The 20,346-nt window shown below is 41.5% G+C and overlaps 1 protein-coding gene across 1 annotated transcript in view; it reads left to right on the forward strand.

Annotated features, from left to right (window-relative positions):
* TDRD6 (tudor domain containing 6) overlaps positions 1–20,346 on the forward strand; it is a gene marked incomplete at its 3' end in the record, with an annotated part of 543,290 nt that overhangs the window by 206,194 nt on the left and 316,750 nt on the right. Inside the window, exon 9 of the mRNA XM_044062624.1 lies at positions 18,855–18,956. Within this exon, the coding sequence (XP_043918559.1) occupies positions 18,855–18,956 (102 nt within the window). The remainder of the gene's footprint in view (positions 1–18,854; positions 18,957–20,346) is intronic.

Genomic DNA, 20,346 nt, shown 5'->3' on the forward strand with positions numbered 1-20,346 from the left:
GCATTTTTGCACAAGTACCGGTCAGCTGTTTAGTTGAAGACATCCTCAGATAAGTACCCCGTTGGGGACCCACTTTTTTTGCTTTAACGAATGTCAGAGAAAGTTATTAACTGTCTTGCCTGTGGAAAACAGATTCCGCACCATGATTTTCACTCCTGTTGTATCACTTGTTTGGGCCTTGAGCACGATATCTCTAACTGTGTTCTCTGTGCTTCTTTCAACCCGTGTTCCATTCGCCATAGAGCTAGGATCTTGTTCAAGCATTTCGGAGTTTGGCCTAAGTTTGTCAGTGTGGCGTCTCCTGACTTCGGATGTTCCTAAGAAGTGCAAGGATAAAGGACCGCAACAGGCTTAGTGTCAAATTAACCGATGACGTCCCTGTTAAGTTGGTTGTCAGTCCAGCGGTAGCCAGTGAGGCACTTTCATTGCCCCTGCAGTCTATGGATGTTCAGCAGCAGGCATCTGCAGAGACCTTTTCTGAGTCCTGCATTCCGCAGGCTTCTACCCTGTCTTCGGAACTTCCACCAGTCGCCACCTCTGATGGATCTGAAGCCACTAAGCAGGCGCCAGCTTCTGAGGCCTCTCTTCTCCAACCGGAGACCAGATCCAGACTGACAACCTCAGTTCACACTTCTGCGGTGGCTAGTCCTTCCAAGTCCCTCCTGCTTTCTAGCAGGCCTTCCAGCCGAAAATCTACTACAAAGCAGGTGCCGGCCTCCCCTCAAATACCTCAGGCTCAGATGGTTAAGATGGCTAGTGATCTCTTGACTCTTATCAGGGGCTCTCAGCCACCTCCTCCTAAGAGGGCTAGGGAATTGTCCCCAGAAGTGTTGTCTGCCTCAGACTCAGAGGTTTCCAGCACCTCTGCTGATGAAGAAGGAAACTCTCTGCTTTTTTCTGGTTTTGAGGATTCTGATGCAGAAGACTCCATCCCTTCTGCCTCCCCTCCAGAAGACTTTTCTTTTCGGGATACTCTGAACACTCTTAGGGAGCATTTCAAATGGGAAAGTCAGGACTACCCTCAGTCAAAGAAGTGGATTAGGGAGTTCTTGGATTTGCCTCAGCAGAAGCTTTTGCCTATCCCTCCAGTTTTGGAAGTTGTTGATGTTTTCATGGAGAATTCTTTCACTCCTAATTCGGTTCCTCCTGCTCCCAGAAAGCCTGACAGGTATTGTAGAGTTCCTGATTCTCATCAGTTCCTTTTCAAGAATCCTACTGCTGATCAGAGATTCTTGGGGCCCTAAGGGTGTTAAAGCCATGGTTGCTAAAAATCTTGTTCCGTCTGACAGGGAATCTAGGGCCTTGGATAGATGGGGTAAAAAGGTTTATACTTCTTCCACCCTGGCTATTAAGTCTGTTAATTGTCTCTTCCATATGCTTAAGTATCAGCAGCATACTTTGGAGGCCATTAAAGCTAAATTTGCTGGTGTTCCTTCCCTGATGGAGAGTAAGGACATGCAAGATTTATTGAATTCTGCCACTCTTATTACTAAACATTCTCTACATTGTGGTTTTGACACTTTGGAGGCTTCTTGCAGGGCAGCGGCCACTGGTTCTGTTATTAGAAGACATGCTTGGCTCAGGGAACAGCCCCTTTCTGAACCTGTCACATCTAAATTACTGGATGTGCCCTTGCATACGGACAATCTTTTTGGTAGCAAAGCAGAAGAGGGGTTGAAAAAGTTGGAGGATAAGGCTAAATCTATGCAAACTGTTAAGGATTGTCTGCAAGTTCAGCCTCCTCGTTTTAGTAGGCATTACCCTTCTAAGAATTGGACTTTTTCTGACCCTAGTAAACAGGGTCGCACTAGGTCTAGGGGTTACAGGTCTTCCAGGGGATAAACTTCCACCCCTCAAAAGGCTAAGCACTGGCAGGCTTCATCTTCAGAATCTAGGAGTTCTAAGCAGACTTTCCAAAGCAAGGCATATTCAGTGACTCCGGCCCTCCCCTGCTTGCCTCTGCGGGCCCAGGGTTACCCTTTGGGGGGAAGGTTAGCCAGTTTTGCAGATGGTCTTGCACACTATCACAGATGACAAATGGGTGCTTAAAATAGTATTCCAAGGCTAGAAATTCTCCTTTCACACCTTCCCGATCCTCCAAGGATACCCAGATATTCCCCCACTTCAAAGGGCAGTAACAGAAAAACAAGTTGTTTCTTTGCTAAACCTGGGAGCAATAGAGCCAGTTCCTGCACTATAGATAGGCTAGGGATTTTACTCAAGACTTTTCCTGGTTTAAAAAAAAAGGGGTAGCTGTGGGCCACTCAGTGGGCATGCAGCCCGAGGTGAGGCTGTGATTAAACATGACACTTAGGTGAGGTGCCAGTCCTTATTACCAGAATTTGGCAATCTTTTGGTATTGAGATGGGCCCTTTAGGGGGTGAGGGGAGGTGAAGTTGGCACTGAATCGATCTGCCAGGATATTGGCAATATCCTTGGGATCAGTATATTTAATGCCATTCTGTTGTAGCTCAGAGCAGATCTGAGCATTACCATTTAGATTCTTGACAATAGCTATAGAACACCTTGTGGTTGTCTTTGGAATCTTTGGCAATTTTATTTTCGTAACTAGCTTTGGAGGAGTTTATGAGGGATCTCAGCTTCTTACTGAGGCTGATAAGGGAGTTTTTTGCATCCTGGGATTTTCCTCTTCTGCAACAGTTTCGTCCCTGTTGTAAAGTTTGTTTATGGCAGGGGACCACCAGATTGGCTTCCTTTTTGTGGAGGACAGCGTCTTTGTTCTATTTGGGATGGCACTGTTCATGCACGAGTGGATGTGCTTGTACAGTGCCTTAGTGTAGGATTCAGCAGTCGAACTTTCAGTTCCTGTCTGCATGGGTGTCATGAAGTTTGTCACTTCTGACTTGAGTAGCATGAAGTTTGCTTTGGAGAAGTATTTTTACAAATTATATCTGCCGTACAAAAAAGTTATGTGTTTAGGAAAAATTCTCCTACTATATCATCCTGACATACCTCATGCCATACATTTCTAACTAAATCTTCCAGAGTTTCAGAAAAAGGTGAATATCTGGCAACAAAGAATTTTTTTTGTCATTATCTAACTGACCTGCTGTATGTCCTTTAAACTGCCCAAAACTATTCCACTGTTTCACATCATACTTTCCTCCCTGCTTGGTACTGCTTATTTTATCCAATTTCTTTCTAGTCTCATTTATTGTACCCTCCAAATACCCATGAGCACTATAATCTACACTTCACCTCATTCAGTTCTCCTTTACATTTCTCTTCTGAAGTACTAAAGAAAATCCTCCTAAATTCCCCATAAGGAAGAGAATTAATTAAATTGGGGGGGGGGTGCATGCTGGTAGCATGCAAAAAGTTAACTGCTGTCTTTTTCCAATATGGTTTGTGTTGTATAGTACAACACTGCTCTGTATAGAATTCCACATCCAAAAATTGGATGGGTTGTTTGTTCGTTTGATAGGTGAACCTGAGGCAGTGCATATCCATGAACCCCACAAAATCCACTTCCTTATCTTTACAAATAAAAAAAAAAGTCATCTATATATTTCCTGTACACTACTACATGTTCGGATAAAAATCTAGACGTACAAAATTTTCTTTTCAAATTCTCCCGTATACATTATAGCATAGGTAGGAGAAAATGGGGCCACCCATCACAGTGCCCTTTCTAAGAAAATTTCATTTGCTTAACACACAATTATTTTTTGTTAAAAAAATTCCAGTATCAGAATCAGAAAAGAGGTGTAAGGTCCCTCCCTCACTACACTATTTATTGCTTCCAAATCTCATCTTAAATCGATGTTAGTATAAAATGAACTAACATCAACCATTGCCCAAAATAAATTCTCCCCCCACTTAATCCCTTTCAACATATCACAAAGTTCCAAAGTATTTTAACATGTGCTAGTTCTCTTTGCAAATATTTCTTAAGCTGACCATCCAAAAATATCCCTACATTTTGCAAATACAGTAGAGAGTCGAATATCCGAACGAAATGGGACCTAGTGTAGTTAGGATAATCAAACATAATATTGAACTGGATAAAAAACTTCTAAAATCCTTTCCTTTTTCTGCACACAGGAATACGCTTTTCAACCATTTAGCGATTCCAATGGACAGTAAAGAATATTTTTCACACACTTTTCTGCACGCAGGAATACACTTTACATCTTTGCTTAATATCAGAGCTTTGCCCGACTAACATCTACCTGAAATCAGCTGGACGTACAAATGAATTTAAGTACACTTTTATCTGCTCTTTTGTATATAGTACGGTATTTAATTTATTTATTTGTGTTTTCCACTGAATATTAACTCAACTGAAGTTGTGGCTGTCTCTCCACAGAGTACTTTTAGAATTTCTGTGTAGCCATTGGTAGCAATGGGGGGTAGTTTCACCTCTTCACTGACATTCTTGCCTTATGTAAGTGGTACATTTTGAGTTATCTCTGTTTAATATCAGAGCTTTGCCCGGCTAACATCTACCTGAAATTAGCTTGGCGTATAAGTGAATTTAAGTACACTTTTATCTTCTCTTTTGCATATAGTACTGTATTTAATTTATTTATTTGTGTTTTCCACTGAGTATTAACTCAACTGAAGTTGTGGCTGTCTCTCTACAGTTAGTTCCTCACCCACCCTCCCTGTTTTTGTTTTGGTGTTAATGTTGGTGGCTTTGAAATTGCCCGCCCCTCTTGTAGATTTGTATTTGGATGCTCCTTCTGGGCCCATCTCATTTTCTCACTCAACTGAGTGCAGTGAGATCATATTCTGATTTCAGGCACTCCTACTGTGTACAAAGAGAGCATTTGGGAAGGACAACCCCTGTAGCATCTTAATCCTGCTCTGTTCCCTCCCTCAAAAAAAAAATATATATTTTTTTATTCTGCTGCTCTTACTGTAACTGTCTTAGTTGCTCTTCTGCATGCTATCTGTTCAGTTGCTCTTACTCTGCACTTATTACTGCTTGTTAGTAGCCTTCTAATTTACTGCCTTTTGCACTTGATTTTTTAGTCATTTGTTAATTTAATTGCATTTATTTGAACTTTATTTGCCATAGTGTTACTATGCACTTGGGTGTGCTGGCCTGCACTACAATTTGAATTGTATTTACTGCTGTTTTAGCTGCTTTTCTGTAACAAAAAAAAAATTCTAAGCTCGTTTCCTGCAACTAGTCAAGTCCAGATACAGACTTGCTGTATCCAGGACTGTTGGTAAGCTTCTGAGCTCCCCAAGCCTTTCTCTGTTGGAGGGAAGCCTTCTAGCTTATCAGTGGGAGGTGGTAAGCACTAGGTAGCCTATCTACCATGGGAAGAGTGGGTTTTGGCCCTGAAATTATAGTTCATTGGCCATTTGGGCAGATTTTCCATCTCTTTCTACTTTCTGGTTAAAAGCCCATTTTGCATTTGTTCCCTGCCTTTCCTATAACTAGTGTAGTCCAGGTACAGATTTGCTGTATCCAGGACTGTGGTAAGCTTCTGAGCCCCCCCAAGCCCTTCTGTGTTGGAGAGAAGCCTTCTAGCTTATCAGTGGGAGTGGTAAGCACTAGGTAACCTATCTACCACAGGAGGAGTGGTTTCTGGCCCAGAAATTATAGTTTATTGGCCGTTTGGAAAGCTTTTCCCTCTCTTTCAACCTTCTGAGTTAATAGTCTGTGTGTGCTTGTTTTCTGCCTTTCCTGGTACTAGTCTATAGACATCCAGGTACAGATTTGCTGTATCCAGGACTCTTTGTAAGCTTCTAAGCCCCCAAGCCTTTCTGTGTTGGAGGGAAGCCTTCTAGCTTATCAGTGGGAGTGGTAAGCATCAGGTAGCCTATCTACCACAAGAGGAGTGGTCCCTCGCCCAGAAATTGTAGCTATTGGCTGTTTGAGCAGTTTTTTCCATTTCTTTCAACTTTCTGGTTTGAAAGCCACACTTGTGCCTGTTTCCCGCCTTTCCTATAACTAGCCTAGTCCAGTTACAGAGTTGGTGTATCCAGGATTGTTAGTAAGCTTTTGAGCCCCCCAAGCCTTTGTGTTGGAGGGGAAGCCTTCTAGCTTATCAGTTGGAGTGGTAAGCACTAGGTAGCCTATCCTCCACGTGAAGAGTGAGTTTTGGCCCAGAAATTGTAGTTTATTTGGGCAGTTTTCCATCTCTTTCAACTTGCTGGCTTAAAAGCCTACGTTTGTACTTGTTCCCCGCCTTTCCTGTAACTAGTCTAGTCCAGGTACAGATTTGCTGTATTCAGGACTCTTTGTAAGCATCTGAGCCCCCCAAGCCTTTCTGTGTTGGAGGGAAGCCTTCTAGCTTATCAGTGGGAGTGGTAAGCATCAGGTAGCCTATCTACCACAAGAGGAGTGGTCCCTCGCCCAGAAATTGTAGCTATTGGCTGTTTGAGCAGTTTTTTCCATCTTTCAACTTTCTGGTTTGAAAGCCACACTTGTGCCTGTTTCCCGCCTTTCCTATAACTAGCCTAGTCCAGTTACAGAGTTGGTGTATCCAGGATTGTTAGTAAGCTTTTGAGCCCCCCAAGCCTTTGTGTTGGAGGGGAAGCCTTCTAGCTTATCAGTTGGAGTGGTAAGCACTAGGTAGCCTATCCTCCATGTGAAGAGTGAGTTTTGGCCCAGAAATTGTAGTTTATTTGGGCAGTTTTCCATCTCTTTCAACTTGCTGGCTTAAAAGCCTACGTTTGTACTTGTTCCCCGCCTTTCCTGTAACTAGTCTAGTCCAGGTACAGATTTGCTGTATTCAGGACTCTTTGTAAGCATCTGAGCCCCCCAAGCCTTTCTGTGTTGGAGGGAAGCCTTCTAGCTTATCAGTGTGAGTGGTAAGCATTAGGTAGCCTATCTACCACAAGAGGAGTGGTTCCTGGCCCAGAAATTGTAGCTATTGGCCGTTTGGGCAGTTTTTTCCATCTCTTTCAACGTTCTGGTTTAAAAGCCGCACTTGCACATGTTTCCCACCTTTCCTGTAACTAGCCTAGTCCAGATACAGAGTTGCTGTATCCAGGACTGTTGGTAAGCTTCTGAGCCCCGCAAGCCTTTCTATGTTGGAAGAAAGCCTTCTAGCTCATCAGTGGGAGTAGTAAGCACTAGGTAGCATGCTATGAGAGGAGAGGTTCTTGGCCCAGAAATTGTAGTTTATTGACCATTTGGACAGTTTGTCCGTCTCTTTCAACTTTCTGGTTTAAAAGGCCACATCTGCGCTTGTTCCCCATCTTTCCTGTAACTAACCTACTGGATAGCACTAGAAAGCCTTAAACTGATACAAACCTTCTAGCTTAGAAGAGAGACTTTGGAGTAATTAGTTATCAGTTTTCTGTATTTTCTTGCTGTACTTAACTGTTTTCTGCCTAAATGCAGATTTTCCACCGTTTATTGTGATTTAAAAGCTTGTTTTTTTAACATATTGTACTTATTTGACTGCCTGCACTTTTAAAAAGTTGTTTTTGTTTAAATAATTTAACTGTTGTAGGCTACACACTAAAGTGCGATAGCCTTTTCTGGTTGTTTGTTGTCATTTAAAGATGTTTTAAGTGTATTTTTTACTGTTTTTGCCTTATCTTTTCAAAAAAATTCCTTTTTTCCTGCCTTTCTAAGCTAGTACAGTCCAGTTTTCAGGCTAGTGCTGAATTCAGGGCTGTGATACTAGTTTCTGAGTTGCCCATACCTTACTTGGATAGAAGGAAGTTTTTCTCTTCACCTGTGAGAGAGGAGAGCTTTGAGCAACCTGTCTGTCCCTGGAGGAGTGGTACCAGCCCAGAAGTTAATAGTTTATTGGCCATTTTGGGCTAATTTCTATCGCTTTCATTTCCCTACTATAAAAACTGCATTTGCATGGTTTTGCGCACCGGGCTGTGCCTGTTAGCTACGGTTAAATTATTCCCAGCTCCACTAAGTCTCCTCTTCAGTTTTTCCCTTGAAACTAGTCTAACTCTCAACCTAAGCACTCAAAAAGCATCTTACAGCCCAGTACTTGCTCACACCTAATAGCAAGCACTAATATACCCTAACAGTGATTGCCCAGCAGGGCAAGGCTCTTTATTCACCCCTCACCAACCAAGCGACTAAGCAGCTCACCCTACTATTCAGGCATGACCAAAGGGCAACTTCAGGTGCACTTTCCAGTCCAGCTGGTGAATCTGGGTATCCTGAGGCAGTGTTCCAACTGCCTCATGTACACAGACAACCCTCTCCTCCAACCACAAAACACTAACATATGCGAGAGATGCAATTATACAGCCAAACTGGAAGCTAAGCTGTCTCCACCCAAGACTGGAACAGACAGTCAAGAGGAGAAGCTTAACACTTGCACCACACCTCCAGCTGCACACAGACCTACTAAAACAGCACTGGCAAAAAATACACATAAATACACAAAATCCTACTCGGAGGCTCTAAATAAAAACCTGCAAACGCTTCAGAGACTTCCAAAGCAGACACCCAAACAATCTGCACTTCCCATCACAAACCAGACAACACATAAAACACAAAATCAGTGTGCCGCACAATCACATCTCTTAAGGTGAAATAACATACCTAACACACTAGTAATAGGTGACTCTATAGTCAGGCACACTGACGTCCCACTCACTAGGCTGGACAAGCAGAAGGTTGCTGTTAGCTGCCTGTCGGGAGCCAGAATCCGCCACATAACACAAGCATTCGGGTCACTCCAGAACAAGTACAAATATGACTCCATCATTGTTTATGTTGGTGTGAATGATCTGAGACATTACTCCCTGGACTACATGAAAAGAGACATGGAAGAGCTCTCTGGTCATGTAGCCCAGGCTGGTATGACCCTGATTAGCAACCTGCCCTCACCAAGAATGATACCTCAGTATAAAGAAAAAATGATCAATTTCAACAATTGGCTAAACTTCTGATGTAATTCAAAGGGATTCCAGTGTCTGTCAGCCTGGGACGACATGCTCGACAAGCCGCGTTTCTTCGCAAGAGACATCTTGCATCTGTCACCTCTAGGCTTTCGAATACTGGCCAAGGCTCTTGCTGCCCCCCATAGTGCCTTTTTTAGGCAAGGCTCATAAGTCAAACCCACCTCCATAAACAGCACAATTAACTGAGGGTTATGCTGCTCAACACCAGGAGTTTAAATCTCAAAATGCACGCGCTCGAAGCACTCCTCAGTATGGAGAACGTCGACATCTGTGCAGTAACTGAAACCTGGTCCAAAAGGGCCCACAACAATACCGAAAAAGTGTAGTGTCCCAAAAATCACAGACGCATAGATGAAAACAGCCCTTTCAAAAGCCAAAAACACAGCGTCAGTGAGACCAGATGGTATCCCAGGCTGCGTCTTGCACGAACTAACCCCCCACCTAAACATGCTGTTCAGCCTCAGCCTCTCCACAGGCTACGTGCCCATAGAATGGTGCACAGCAACTGTTATTCCTCTCCACAAAGGAGGGGCCACAACTGACCCTGGTAACTATCGCCCCATAAGCCTGACTAGCCTTGTCTGCAAGGCTATGGAATGCATCATCATGGAACTCATTAACAAAGACATTGGAAACTGCCAAACACTTGACCCAACCCAGTTCAGCATTGTTAAGAGCAGATCATGACCCAGTTCGGCATTATTAAGGGCAGATCATGCCTACAAAACCTGGTTGACTTCTTCGAGACAGTCACCAAGGCCATAGACGAGGGAAAGGTGGCTCACACAGCCTACCTTGACCTCGCCGAGGCTTTAAACACCATTCCCCACTCTGGTATTACAGAAAAACTCACCAGCCAGAACATAAACCCCTATGTCACGAGATGGGTTGCCAACTGGCTTACAGACAGAACTGGCACGGTAAGAATAGCAGGCTCCAGGTCCGACTCTAAACCAGTCACAAGTGGCGTCCCACAAGGGTCTGTCCTGGGACCCGTACTGTTTGGCATATACTTCTCAGAAGTACAGGACGGTGGCTAACCAGGTTCACCGATGACTGCAAACTGGGAGCCATAATTGACTCTCTGGCTGACACGGACATCCTCCAAAAGGGCCTTACTGAGACGGACACCTGGTGTCGAAGTCATGGCCTCAAACTAAATGCCAAAAAATGCATAGTCATCCCATTTGGGAAAAACAAAACACCCACGAATTACCACATAGGTGGCAGCCCCCTTAATACAGAAGAGGTAATAAGAGATCTGGGGACCCAGGTAGATAGTAATCTCTTTTTTGACAATCATATTGCCAAAGTAATTAGAAAATCCTTCTATATGGCCCATCTAATTACTAAAGGGTTTGCATCTAGAAATAGAGGTTATAGTGCCCCTCTACTCATCACTCATTAGACGCATCATAGAGTACAATGCCCCATTTGGGATGTACCTCACAAGACACTTCCAACAGCTGGAAAGACCACAAAAGTACCTCACCAAGAGGATTACTGGTCTCAAACATACGTCCTATGCAGCCCGACTGAAAAAACTCCAGCTTTACTCAGTGGCATATCGCTTACTCAGAGGTGATCTCTGCCTGACTTACAAAGCCATGTCCAACTCAGAAATGATGGACATGCTTCTCCTAAAGAAATCCAAGTCACTGCGAGCCACGCGCTCTAGTGAGCTAAACCTTGCCACAACAATAAATAGAACATGCTGGAGGGATAGATTCCTGTCAGAGACTCCCCATGCTTTGGAACAAAATTCCAAATTACATCAGGCAGAGCCCCTCACTAACGCTCTTCAGGAGAAACCTTAACGAGTGGATGGGTAACAGAAAATACACCCCTGGGATCACTTCATTTGCTCTGCTTGACGGAGGATCAGTTAATCAATGGGACGGTGAAAGCCGACACACTCTGGCTAGGCTTATAAATGCCCTCAGGCAGATAGCCTAGTACCTACCTATGAACCATTCAGTGATTCCAGTGGACAGTAAAGAATATTTTTCACACACGAGCTGGCTACAAGCTCAAAAAAACATACTCAAGCAAATGCATATGATGTTTACATATTCAGACTTTGGTTTTTCCTACCACAAAACTTTTGAAGGCTGGTTCTGATAATTGACTTTTCTGATGATTGACTTTCGGATAATGGACTCTCTACTGTACGAATCGATTCCTGACACAATGGGTCTACCTGGAGGGTCCCCGAAATATTTATGCGCCTTAGGGATTTCATAAAATACAGGAACTTTTGGTTTAGAAATATGCAACTTCTTTACATCCATAGGTGTGAGGAAACCTAACCTTCCTCTCTTTTCCAAAATTTCAAGGAACAGTGAGTTAATTGAGATGACGGTGTTGTGGGGCAATACAGCACATTACTCTTTATCTGAAACTAGTTCATTAACAATTTTAAGATACTTGGTCTTACTCATGATAATCCAGTTGCCCCCTTATGTGCCTGCCTAAATACATCAACAAGCCCTGTCCGAAGATGCTGCAGGGCCATCTATTCATCTTTTAAATTGTAACTTTTACTACTATTTACCAATTTCTCAAATTTAAATTTTGCTTTCTTACATAATATGTTTTCAAAAGGTCAAATAGCTGTAGAAATTTTGGGATGTTCAAAATAGTTATCACAAGGAAAATAAGGAACGTCTAATTTGCCATTTCCTGTACAGAAAAAGTTGTTAGTCAGTTCATTTACTTCCCCATACTCCCAAACGTCTGAAATAACAGGGTCCAAAAAGCCAGTATCATAGACAAATTCAACCAAGAATTACTGTCATTCATTGCTTCTATATTTTTATCAACATTTTGTTTTCCATGTCTACCTTGAAAATATACATGCAGGTGCAGCTACCTAAATTTTTTTTTTTACATCAGTCATAATTTCTGCTAATGTAGGTACTTTCGTGGGTACAAACTTTGCACCCCTCATCAGCACACATTTAGCTGCATCCAAAATATTTAAATCAGATAAATTAATAGTAATCAGGTTTAAAGTCATACAACTTACTCTTGAGTTCAAAATTAGTCCAAAAAATGTCCAAAAGAAATGGAAAAAAACAAGTTCTTTTTCCCACTGCCTCGACCTTTCCATCCCCTTCCTCAACCGTTTGGAAAGAATGAGCTTCCAGCATAATCTCCATGTATTCTAAGTTGTCCTGCTTGCACATTAAAGAAACACTCTCCTTGCTAGACATAGCTTCAACAGAAGAAAAGGAAGAATCACGCATTGCATTGGAACAGCCTTCTGCAGACCTAACCCTTGACTTTCCAAGATGCAGCTTATGTTGCCAAGAATAAATAAGGCCGCTCTCAAAATCCTTTATGTCCATATTCAACTTTTTCTTCTTCTGATGATTAATCTTGGATTCCACCTTCTCAATTTTTTACCATTAATTCCTTCATTTTGCTAGAGAAGGTAGATTCCAGCATTTCATTCAGCAAGACATTTTGCAACTGCTTGAATGCATTTTGTAACTTGCTGTGCGACCTTAAATTCTCTCTCTCTCAATTTCTGGAGCCAGCCCAAAGTACACTGCAATAACACCTGCTTCCACCAAATCCATCTCTTCCTCATTAAACTCACCAGCCGGCAAACGGTCAACCATCTAACCCCTCATGGTAATGTCCAAGCTTAGATATTTCTCCAGCAGTTAAATATCATAGAATAAGGTGACTTCTTTAAGCACAAGTCTCTCCAATCTTTAACATTTCTCACAAAAATCATCCTCATTAATCATAAGCCATGAATCATTGGAAGCTAACTTGTATTCTCTCCTGCAAAACAAGTCAGCAAACAGGAATTTATCCTGAACCAGTGGTGTCCGAAAAACACCTGTAACAGCCTCTGCTAAATCCAACATCATATTAAAACATCCACCAACCACACTGGCATAGAAATCTAAAAATTCAGAAAGAAAACACAAGGCTGTTCACCACCTTCATTTATTTTCATGAACACTTCAGTCTGGTACCTTGGCCATTCACCTACACAGGATAATTCACTTACAGCCAAAGGTAACTTTTTTTATACGGGTTGTATAGAAGTTACCTTTGGCAGGAAGTGAATTATCATGTGAAGGTGAATGGCCAAGGTACCAGACTGAAGTGTTCTTGAAAATAAATGAAGGTGGTGAACAGCCTTGTGCTTTCTTTATTTATTTTTGGATTCCTATGCCAGTGTGGTTGGTGGATGTCTGTTTATACTTGAGCATCTACAGTTATTTAAATCCCTAACACTGTATTACCCCAGTTGCCTATTTATATCTGTGGACAGCATACATCCTTGGAAAAATATGGCTGTTTCCTTCCCAGAGAATAGATTTTCTCAGGGGCCCTCTTTGGATACTAGCTTCTGCATAGTGCTCCTTCCCATGGAGAAGTGGCATAATATACCTGTTCTAACCATGGCAGACAGACTACATTGGACAATCATATTAACATTTGTGCATCCTGGACCACATGGTATTCACTAGTCTAAGTGTTTTTTCTAGCCAGACCACACATCAGAAAAGACAGTGGTTCCTGTGAAACTCATTGGGTCAACAGGTGGACCCCTTAGAAGCTAGGATATCAGTAATACTAGAGGGAATTAGATGGGTGAGTGGTACAAATCTGAAAACTTTAGGGAACACCATTCAGAGCAACCATTCCAGTCAGACTATGACAACAGAAGCCTCGGAACAGGGCTGGGGTGCCCACAATCTGGATATCAATTACAGGGCAAATGGACATGTTAGGACAGCACCTTATTAAACAGTAAGAAGATGCTGGCAAGTACCTGTATGCTGAAAGATTTCAAGGTACCTGGGATGATGGAGGGTGTCACAGGCAACACCAGTTTAATGTAGTACATAAGTATGATGGAGGAGAACCCATTCTTATCTATGTGTGGTGGTTTTTAAAACTAGCTCTGCAGTTCACGCTACATCTTTGTGCTTCGTGCATCCTCAGCTAGGAGAATACCATGGCAGACAATCTAAGCATGATCTCTGCAGATCCACACAAGTGGATGTTACACAAGAGGCATTTCTGGTGATCAACAGCTGGTGTGACAGAGAGAGGCCTATTTGCTTCTCCAAATGAGTAACAGCAGAAATACTGCTTCTGAAATTTGCCACAGCAATGCCTGGCAGGTATATGCATTCGGTTTAAGTTTGGCGTGTTTTTGTGTGCTTTAACTCCTATTCTCTTGCTCCCCCGGGATTATTCAGAAGATCGAGAAGGGTCTGGAAGTCATGTTGATTGCTCCCTTCTGACCCGGGCAGCATTGGTTCTGCCGTCAGCTACAGTTAAAGGAGACCACTCGCATGCTGCCTCAGTATGTTAATTTCTTGTCACCATGTGTGGTGTCCCTCATTAACCCCAACCTGGCCACAATGAATCTGTTAGTTGAGAAGATATAACATTCCTTGTGAGGGACTTTATTGCAAAATGTTCGTCATGAAGGAGGCTAGGAGGCCAAGTACATGGAGGTGTTTGCTAACCAAGAGGAATAATTTCCCCCCTGGTGCCAAAGGAGGAAACTACACACTACATATGTTAAAGCAGCCACAGTTCAAAGATGTTTTTCTGCACTGGCAAAGCTTAGATTTCTGTAAGGGTGCACTCTTCAGCCATCTCTGCCTGTCTGTTACTTATGGCCTCTCCTGGCATCCAGAACAACAGACGGCAATTTTTGAAGTGCTCCTCTGTCTTGGACCTCCTAGACAGACAGTTCCAGCTTGGAATGTCAATTTTATATTAGAAAAGCTGGCATTGCTAAAGGTTTAGCCACCAACTACAGTTTCTTGAAACTGTATAAATGCCACTGCTACTACTATTGCCTTTCTAAAATGGGTTAGTACATGACACATTTTGGAAGTAGCCATCTGGGTTTCAGTACATAGTTTCTAAACATTACAGGTTAGGTATGGTTTTCAGGGCAATGGGGGGGGGGGTTACTTCAGCCATGTTAAAGGGCAGTCTCTTCTCCAGATGAGCTGTAGCCATGTGCTAGAATGTGTGGTGCCAGGTTTAAGAATTTTGCCTAATGTGATGACTGCAACAGTGACCCAGATGAAGAGCTTGGGTAATTATGTTCTCAACTTACCATAGGTACTTGGGTAAGTACTAATCTGTATGCCCTTGCCAGTTTCCCTTTTTGTGTTTTAATTAACCAATCCCATTTTATTAGAGATTGGCCTTATTCATCCATATGGTCGATAATTATATATTACCCCAATAAGAATAACCGTTATCATAGCATTGATCATTTGAGTGAACCCGTGTATGGGATAAAGCATTTAGGAACAACCTCTGTCCATTAGTAGTACAGGAGGGAGTCCTGGTGTAAATTTTCTTCTGTTTCACATCCACAGATCCAAGTTGTGCTTGAATATGCACAGGAGGTGAACTTTGTTTTATGTGGATGGGGAGTCTGTTCCAGAGCAGTGGTACCCTCTGTGAGATGTACTTCTCCATCCAAACCATTCTGTTGATGCTACAGAAGAGGTTTAGATCCTTTGAGTATTTCTGATGCATTTGGTATTTGACTTGCTGATATACAGTAAATGCATCAGTTTTTGTCCGGAGGATGCCTCGCATGCCATACTCAGGTCACCTCTCAGCAGTCTATAGGATACAGAGTACAATGGCAGGGCTTTGATTAGGTCTATGTGGGACGTTATTTAGGCCTTGTATCATTTTACTAATCCCTGTGAGCATTCCAGTTGTTGCATGTGTCTTGACAGAAACATTGCAAAGAGGGGCATTATATTCAGTGATTGGCTTAATGAGGGATGAATAAAGAGGGACATTGACATCCCTAGATCTAAACACAATCCCTTTGTTTATAAGCTGTGCAGTACACAAGGACTTGGACACATGTTGGTCAAAAGCTAGGTCAATGTCCACATAAGTTCCCAAATCTTGAACAACTGGCTTAACTCGGAGACAGATGACTTCCTAAAGGATACAGTGGTGCTTTTCTTGGCATTTAGTTTGTCCTCGAATTTGGTACCAGCTATTGATTAATTTAGTTAATTATTTTATTTAGTTATTTGTAAATGTTTGAGTGTGGCCTTCTTACATTCTGGGGTCCCTTCCCTTGTCCCCTGTTTATTTGCTAGTAAGGGGCAAGGTAGGTACTGGTTTCCCCTTCCTTATCCGTATTGAATCCGTGTCCAGCCTCATTCTTTTCTTTCAGTTTTACTTCTTGATTGCTGAGGCTGGGTAGGAAGGTAAGTATCTAAAGACTGCTGGCTTACAAGCAGGCTGCAGGTGTCGTGCCTTATCTTCAGGGGGAAGCCAAGAAAACAACCAGAAGGTTGTGTCCAGTACCAGCCTAGTATTTACTTATGAACTTACAAAAGTGGTATCAGTGTGCAGACTGTTAACAAGCCTAGAAGATGTCAGAACAAACTCTGTACTTGTATCTTTTAAGGTAAAGACCTTATCCATTATGCCACCCCCCTTTGAATAATTTCTAGTATAACAAGATGTCTAATCTTACAGTGACACAAGCCCAGCCAAAGGGGGAAGAGTGCTACCACAGGCGTCAGCCTGCAGCAGCGTTCCCTAATGTTACTACTGCAACAGTGACCACACTCAAGCATATGCCATTACAGTAACTTGATAACGCAACTGTACTTTGTTCAAATTTGTTATTTTGACATTTTATGCAGATTTCCACTCCTGATGGCCTTCTCAAAGATCAGCTCATTTGGCTAAGTATTCTCATACAAATTTATTGGTGCATGTTTATATTTTTTCTTTTCCAGGAATAGGAAAAATGTATTGAACTATCATATAATTTTTTAGCAGTGCAGTATTTATGTTTGTGTTTTTTGCATCTGGGAATAAATAACATTTAATTAGGGTGGCTTTATTTGAAAAAGTCAGTTTCATACCTGTGGTGGTTATAACTTTTTGATTGGACTATGAAGACTTTGATGGTCATGATTTTGTAGGCCTTATTGTACAGCTCAGCATTAAATCCCATGTCCATAGTTGAAGTATGTCAGTGTTGGACAATAATTAAAAGTCTGTGTATGTATGATAAGTATGCTTTCTTCATATGGAATATTGATACCTCAGCCAGGATCTCGTCTTGTCTGTACACATCACAGAATCATCTTTGATTCATAGGTAGTTAAGACCAATTTCCTAACTGCCTAAAACACTGCCTTAGTGAATTGCCCAAGGTCACACAGGCACATATAAAGGCTAAGAGAATCAAACCTTGGTCCATAAGGAGCAGCTTGTTAATAGTTCATAGATTTAATCCTCAGTTTTAAGTGCCAGACAGTACTTAAGTTTTCACTTTCACTTTGTTTTGGTCACACATGAAAATTTGCACTCATAAGCATTAAGTTGGTTATGTGTTTTGAATTCCACCCTGCTGTAGGGATAGTTTGGAGCAGCTTGTGATGAGAACATCACTTTTTTGCATTTTTGTTTACCAGGTTAGCCCTACTGGGCATGACCTATATTTAAGTGACCTGGGAGGTAAAATCATTTCGGTTATGTTTGAAGTTAACCTACAAATCCAAAGGACTATACATAAATAAATAATGAAAAGCACTTCTCAGAATGGATGTACATGGTATTTACAAGTAGAGAATAAAAGTACACAGTCTACATATAGGTTGTGGAAAGATATTATCAAAAGGAAAAGGTGTAAAGGAGAGAATTGTAAAGAAGAATTTGCTAGTGAAGGTATCTAGAGTAATGAGGGGCCAATACACTCAAACTAAGGAAAATGAAAAAAACAGTTGAAAAGTAAAACCACATTGAGCCAAAGGTGCAAACAGCATACAAATATTTAATGAAGCGCTTTTCGTCCTACTCACTTGTAGGACTTCTTCAATTAAACAGTTATATCCATCACAATAAAAAGGTGTAACGCTAACTTGAATAAAACTAATAGTATCACTCTATCATATTCTTCCCTATAAAAACATTCACAGAATAACTCATTCATGAATACATATTTAAATTTGCACTTATGAAAATTCAAGAAGTGCTCAACTATGTTATATTGAAAGTTGCAACCATGTGACTGTTTATTTAACACCATTGTATATTTAAGCCTGAGTGTAACGCTCTTGTTTTATCTGAAGAAGTCCTACCAGTGAGTAGGACGAAAAAGCGCTTCATTAAATATTTGTATGCTGTTTGCACCTCTGGCTCAGCGTGGTTTTACTTTTCAGCTAGAGTAATGAGGGTGGTTTTACTTTTCAACTAGAGTAATGAAGAATATAGGTCATGGCATAATGGGATAAAGGGATTAGTTTGAAATAATCTTACTAAAAGATCAGGAAGGAGTGCATACTTTTTGAAAGAGAGGTTCAGAATTGTTATTACCATGTGAAATGTAATTAATACTGGAACCACTACTAAACTTGATACAGTAAAGGTACATGGAAGGGTGAATTTAGGAAAACAGAAATAAGACAACACTTTTATGACTAGATAATACTGTGTTGAAATGAGATTTATATGTGAAGTTGGTTACATTCTGTAGGTGTGATAGAGATGGCGCTCATGGACAAACTGGAGTGTGGCGCTGACTTAGAATCTGACACACTTAATGAGGTCTTTGCATAAACCCAACATTTCACAGTTGCTTTGTACTGTGTCATTGGAATAGAGAGGCTAAAAAAAATGAGTACTGTCTTCATTAGTCTTCTGGTGTGAATCTGTTCCTCAGCATACCTTTCATAAAGAATTAGTTGCAACAGATTGTAGTGAGAAGCATGATGGTTTGTGATTTGATCAGATTTTCCAGCCGATAATGCTTTCATTTCAGAAGTCAAAAATGTGCCAGGCAATTTTAGCACTGAGTTGTAACTATGATTCATTTGTTGTACTTTTTAATGTTTATTGTTGATGTGCATATCTGCTTTCTTTTTAAGTGCATAAATTCACGGTTTCCTTGTTAACGTGTTGGGTATGAAATGGTTATTACATTGAACTCTGTTTTATTCCAGGGTTTAGCTGCTGCAACTTGCACAGGAACAATTGTGGAACTCGAGAAAATAACAGTGTCTGAAACAGTTTGGATACCGGATTCACTTTCACATGATACTTGTGTAAGTTATATAAATGTTTTGCAGTAAACCGTTTCAAGGCACCTTAAAGTCAGTAGCAGCCTCTTTATTGTGATTCTTCTGTGAACGTGGATTTGAGGTACCTTAAGCTGGAGATTATTGTATTTCAGTCCACTCATGATGGGGGAGATGACATTCCAAACATACATGCATATATTTGTTTTATTCCAAACAAGTTTGTGTTCATTTTATTGTGTACTGATTTTTGGAATGCCTTACACTGGGTACCAGGAGCTGACAGCTTTATCTGATTTGTGCTATCATTAGAAAAAATGTGTGCGCAGTGTCTAGTCTCCAGGAAATTGGAGAATTTGGAACAAATATGTACCATATGTATTTTTTAGGACAGAATGCTCATGAAGTTAACTTTTATTTGTGAGGGTTTAGTTTAACTTTTTCCAGTTTTATACAGCCTGATGAAATTTAGTCAATCCAGATCTAATTACGTTGCTCATACAGGAGAGTAAGTCCATATTTGTATGGTAAGATGATTTTATAATTCTCTTATCCTTGTTCAAAGCTATAGAATCTTAGATTATTAAAATATTTTTTAGATGTGATAGTGTTCAATCTCGCCGTTTGTTCTTACACATGGGTTCGGAGCCGATCCTCGGCTCCGTGTCGGCCGCTTGCAAGCTCTGCATCGAGAAGAAGCTCGAGACAACCTAATACCCACAATCCCCCTCTGCCTTTACCTCAGATCTAGTTTGCCGCTGCTGCGTTCGCATCACTGGGATCTAGCTCGAGCAACTTCAGATAAGAAATAACTTTTATTTGTTATTTTTGAGAAAAAATTATTCTAAAAGTACTATTTGGTGACATAGTGTATGTGTGTGTGGTAAGGTAGAAATACTCGGTACCGTTAAAGTTTAATTAACTTGTTAGAGTTTTTCGGGGCCTTCCACCCCTTACTCGATTTTGACAACCGGACTGACTTGTATATCGGATTCGACTTTTTTTACTGGATTTGTCTCTCTACTGGACTTGACCTTTTTTCTCTTACCTGTTTTTTCTTCAAGATGTCTGAGAAAATTAAATCAGGTTTTAAACGTTGCCAGTGTGGCCAAAAAATGTCAGTTACTGACAACCATAGTTCCTGTGTCTACTGCCTTGGCCCTCTCCACTTACAAGAGGACTGTTCAATTTGTCACTCTTTTAGTGGGAGGGTCATGACAGATAGGCGCAGGAAACTCATGGACAGGGGGTTATTAAAACCTTCCTTTCAGGAGGCTCTGGATGCTTCAGACCAGGCATCCAAATCCTCGAAGGAATCGAAGACGTCGGAGCCCAAGTCATCGGCTCCGAGCTCTTCGAGTAAAGTTAGATCACCGGTTCCACAGACTTCGGGGCCGATTGTTCAACTGTTGTCAGT

Source organism: Protopterus annectens, chromosome 2.part1, assembly GCF_019279795.1.
Source record: "Protopterus annectens isolate FY-2018-M chromosome 2.part1, PAN1.0, whole genome shotgun sequence".
NCBI classification, from domain to species: Eukaryota; Metazoa; Chordata; order Ceratodontiformes; family Protopteridae; genus Protopterus; species Protopterus annectens.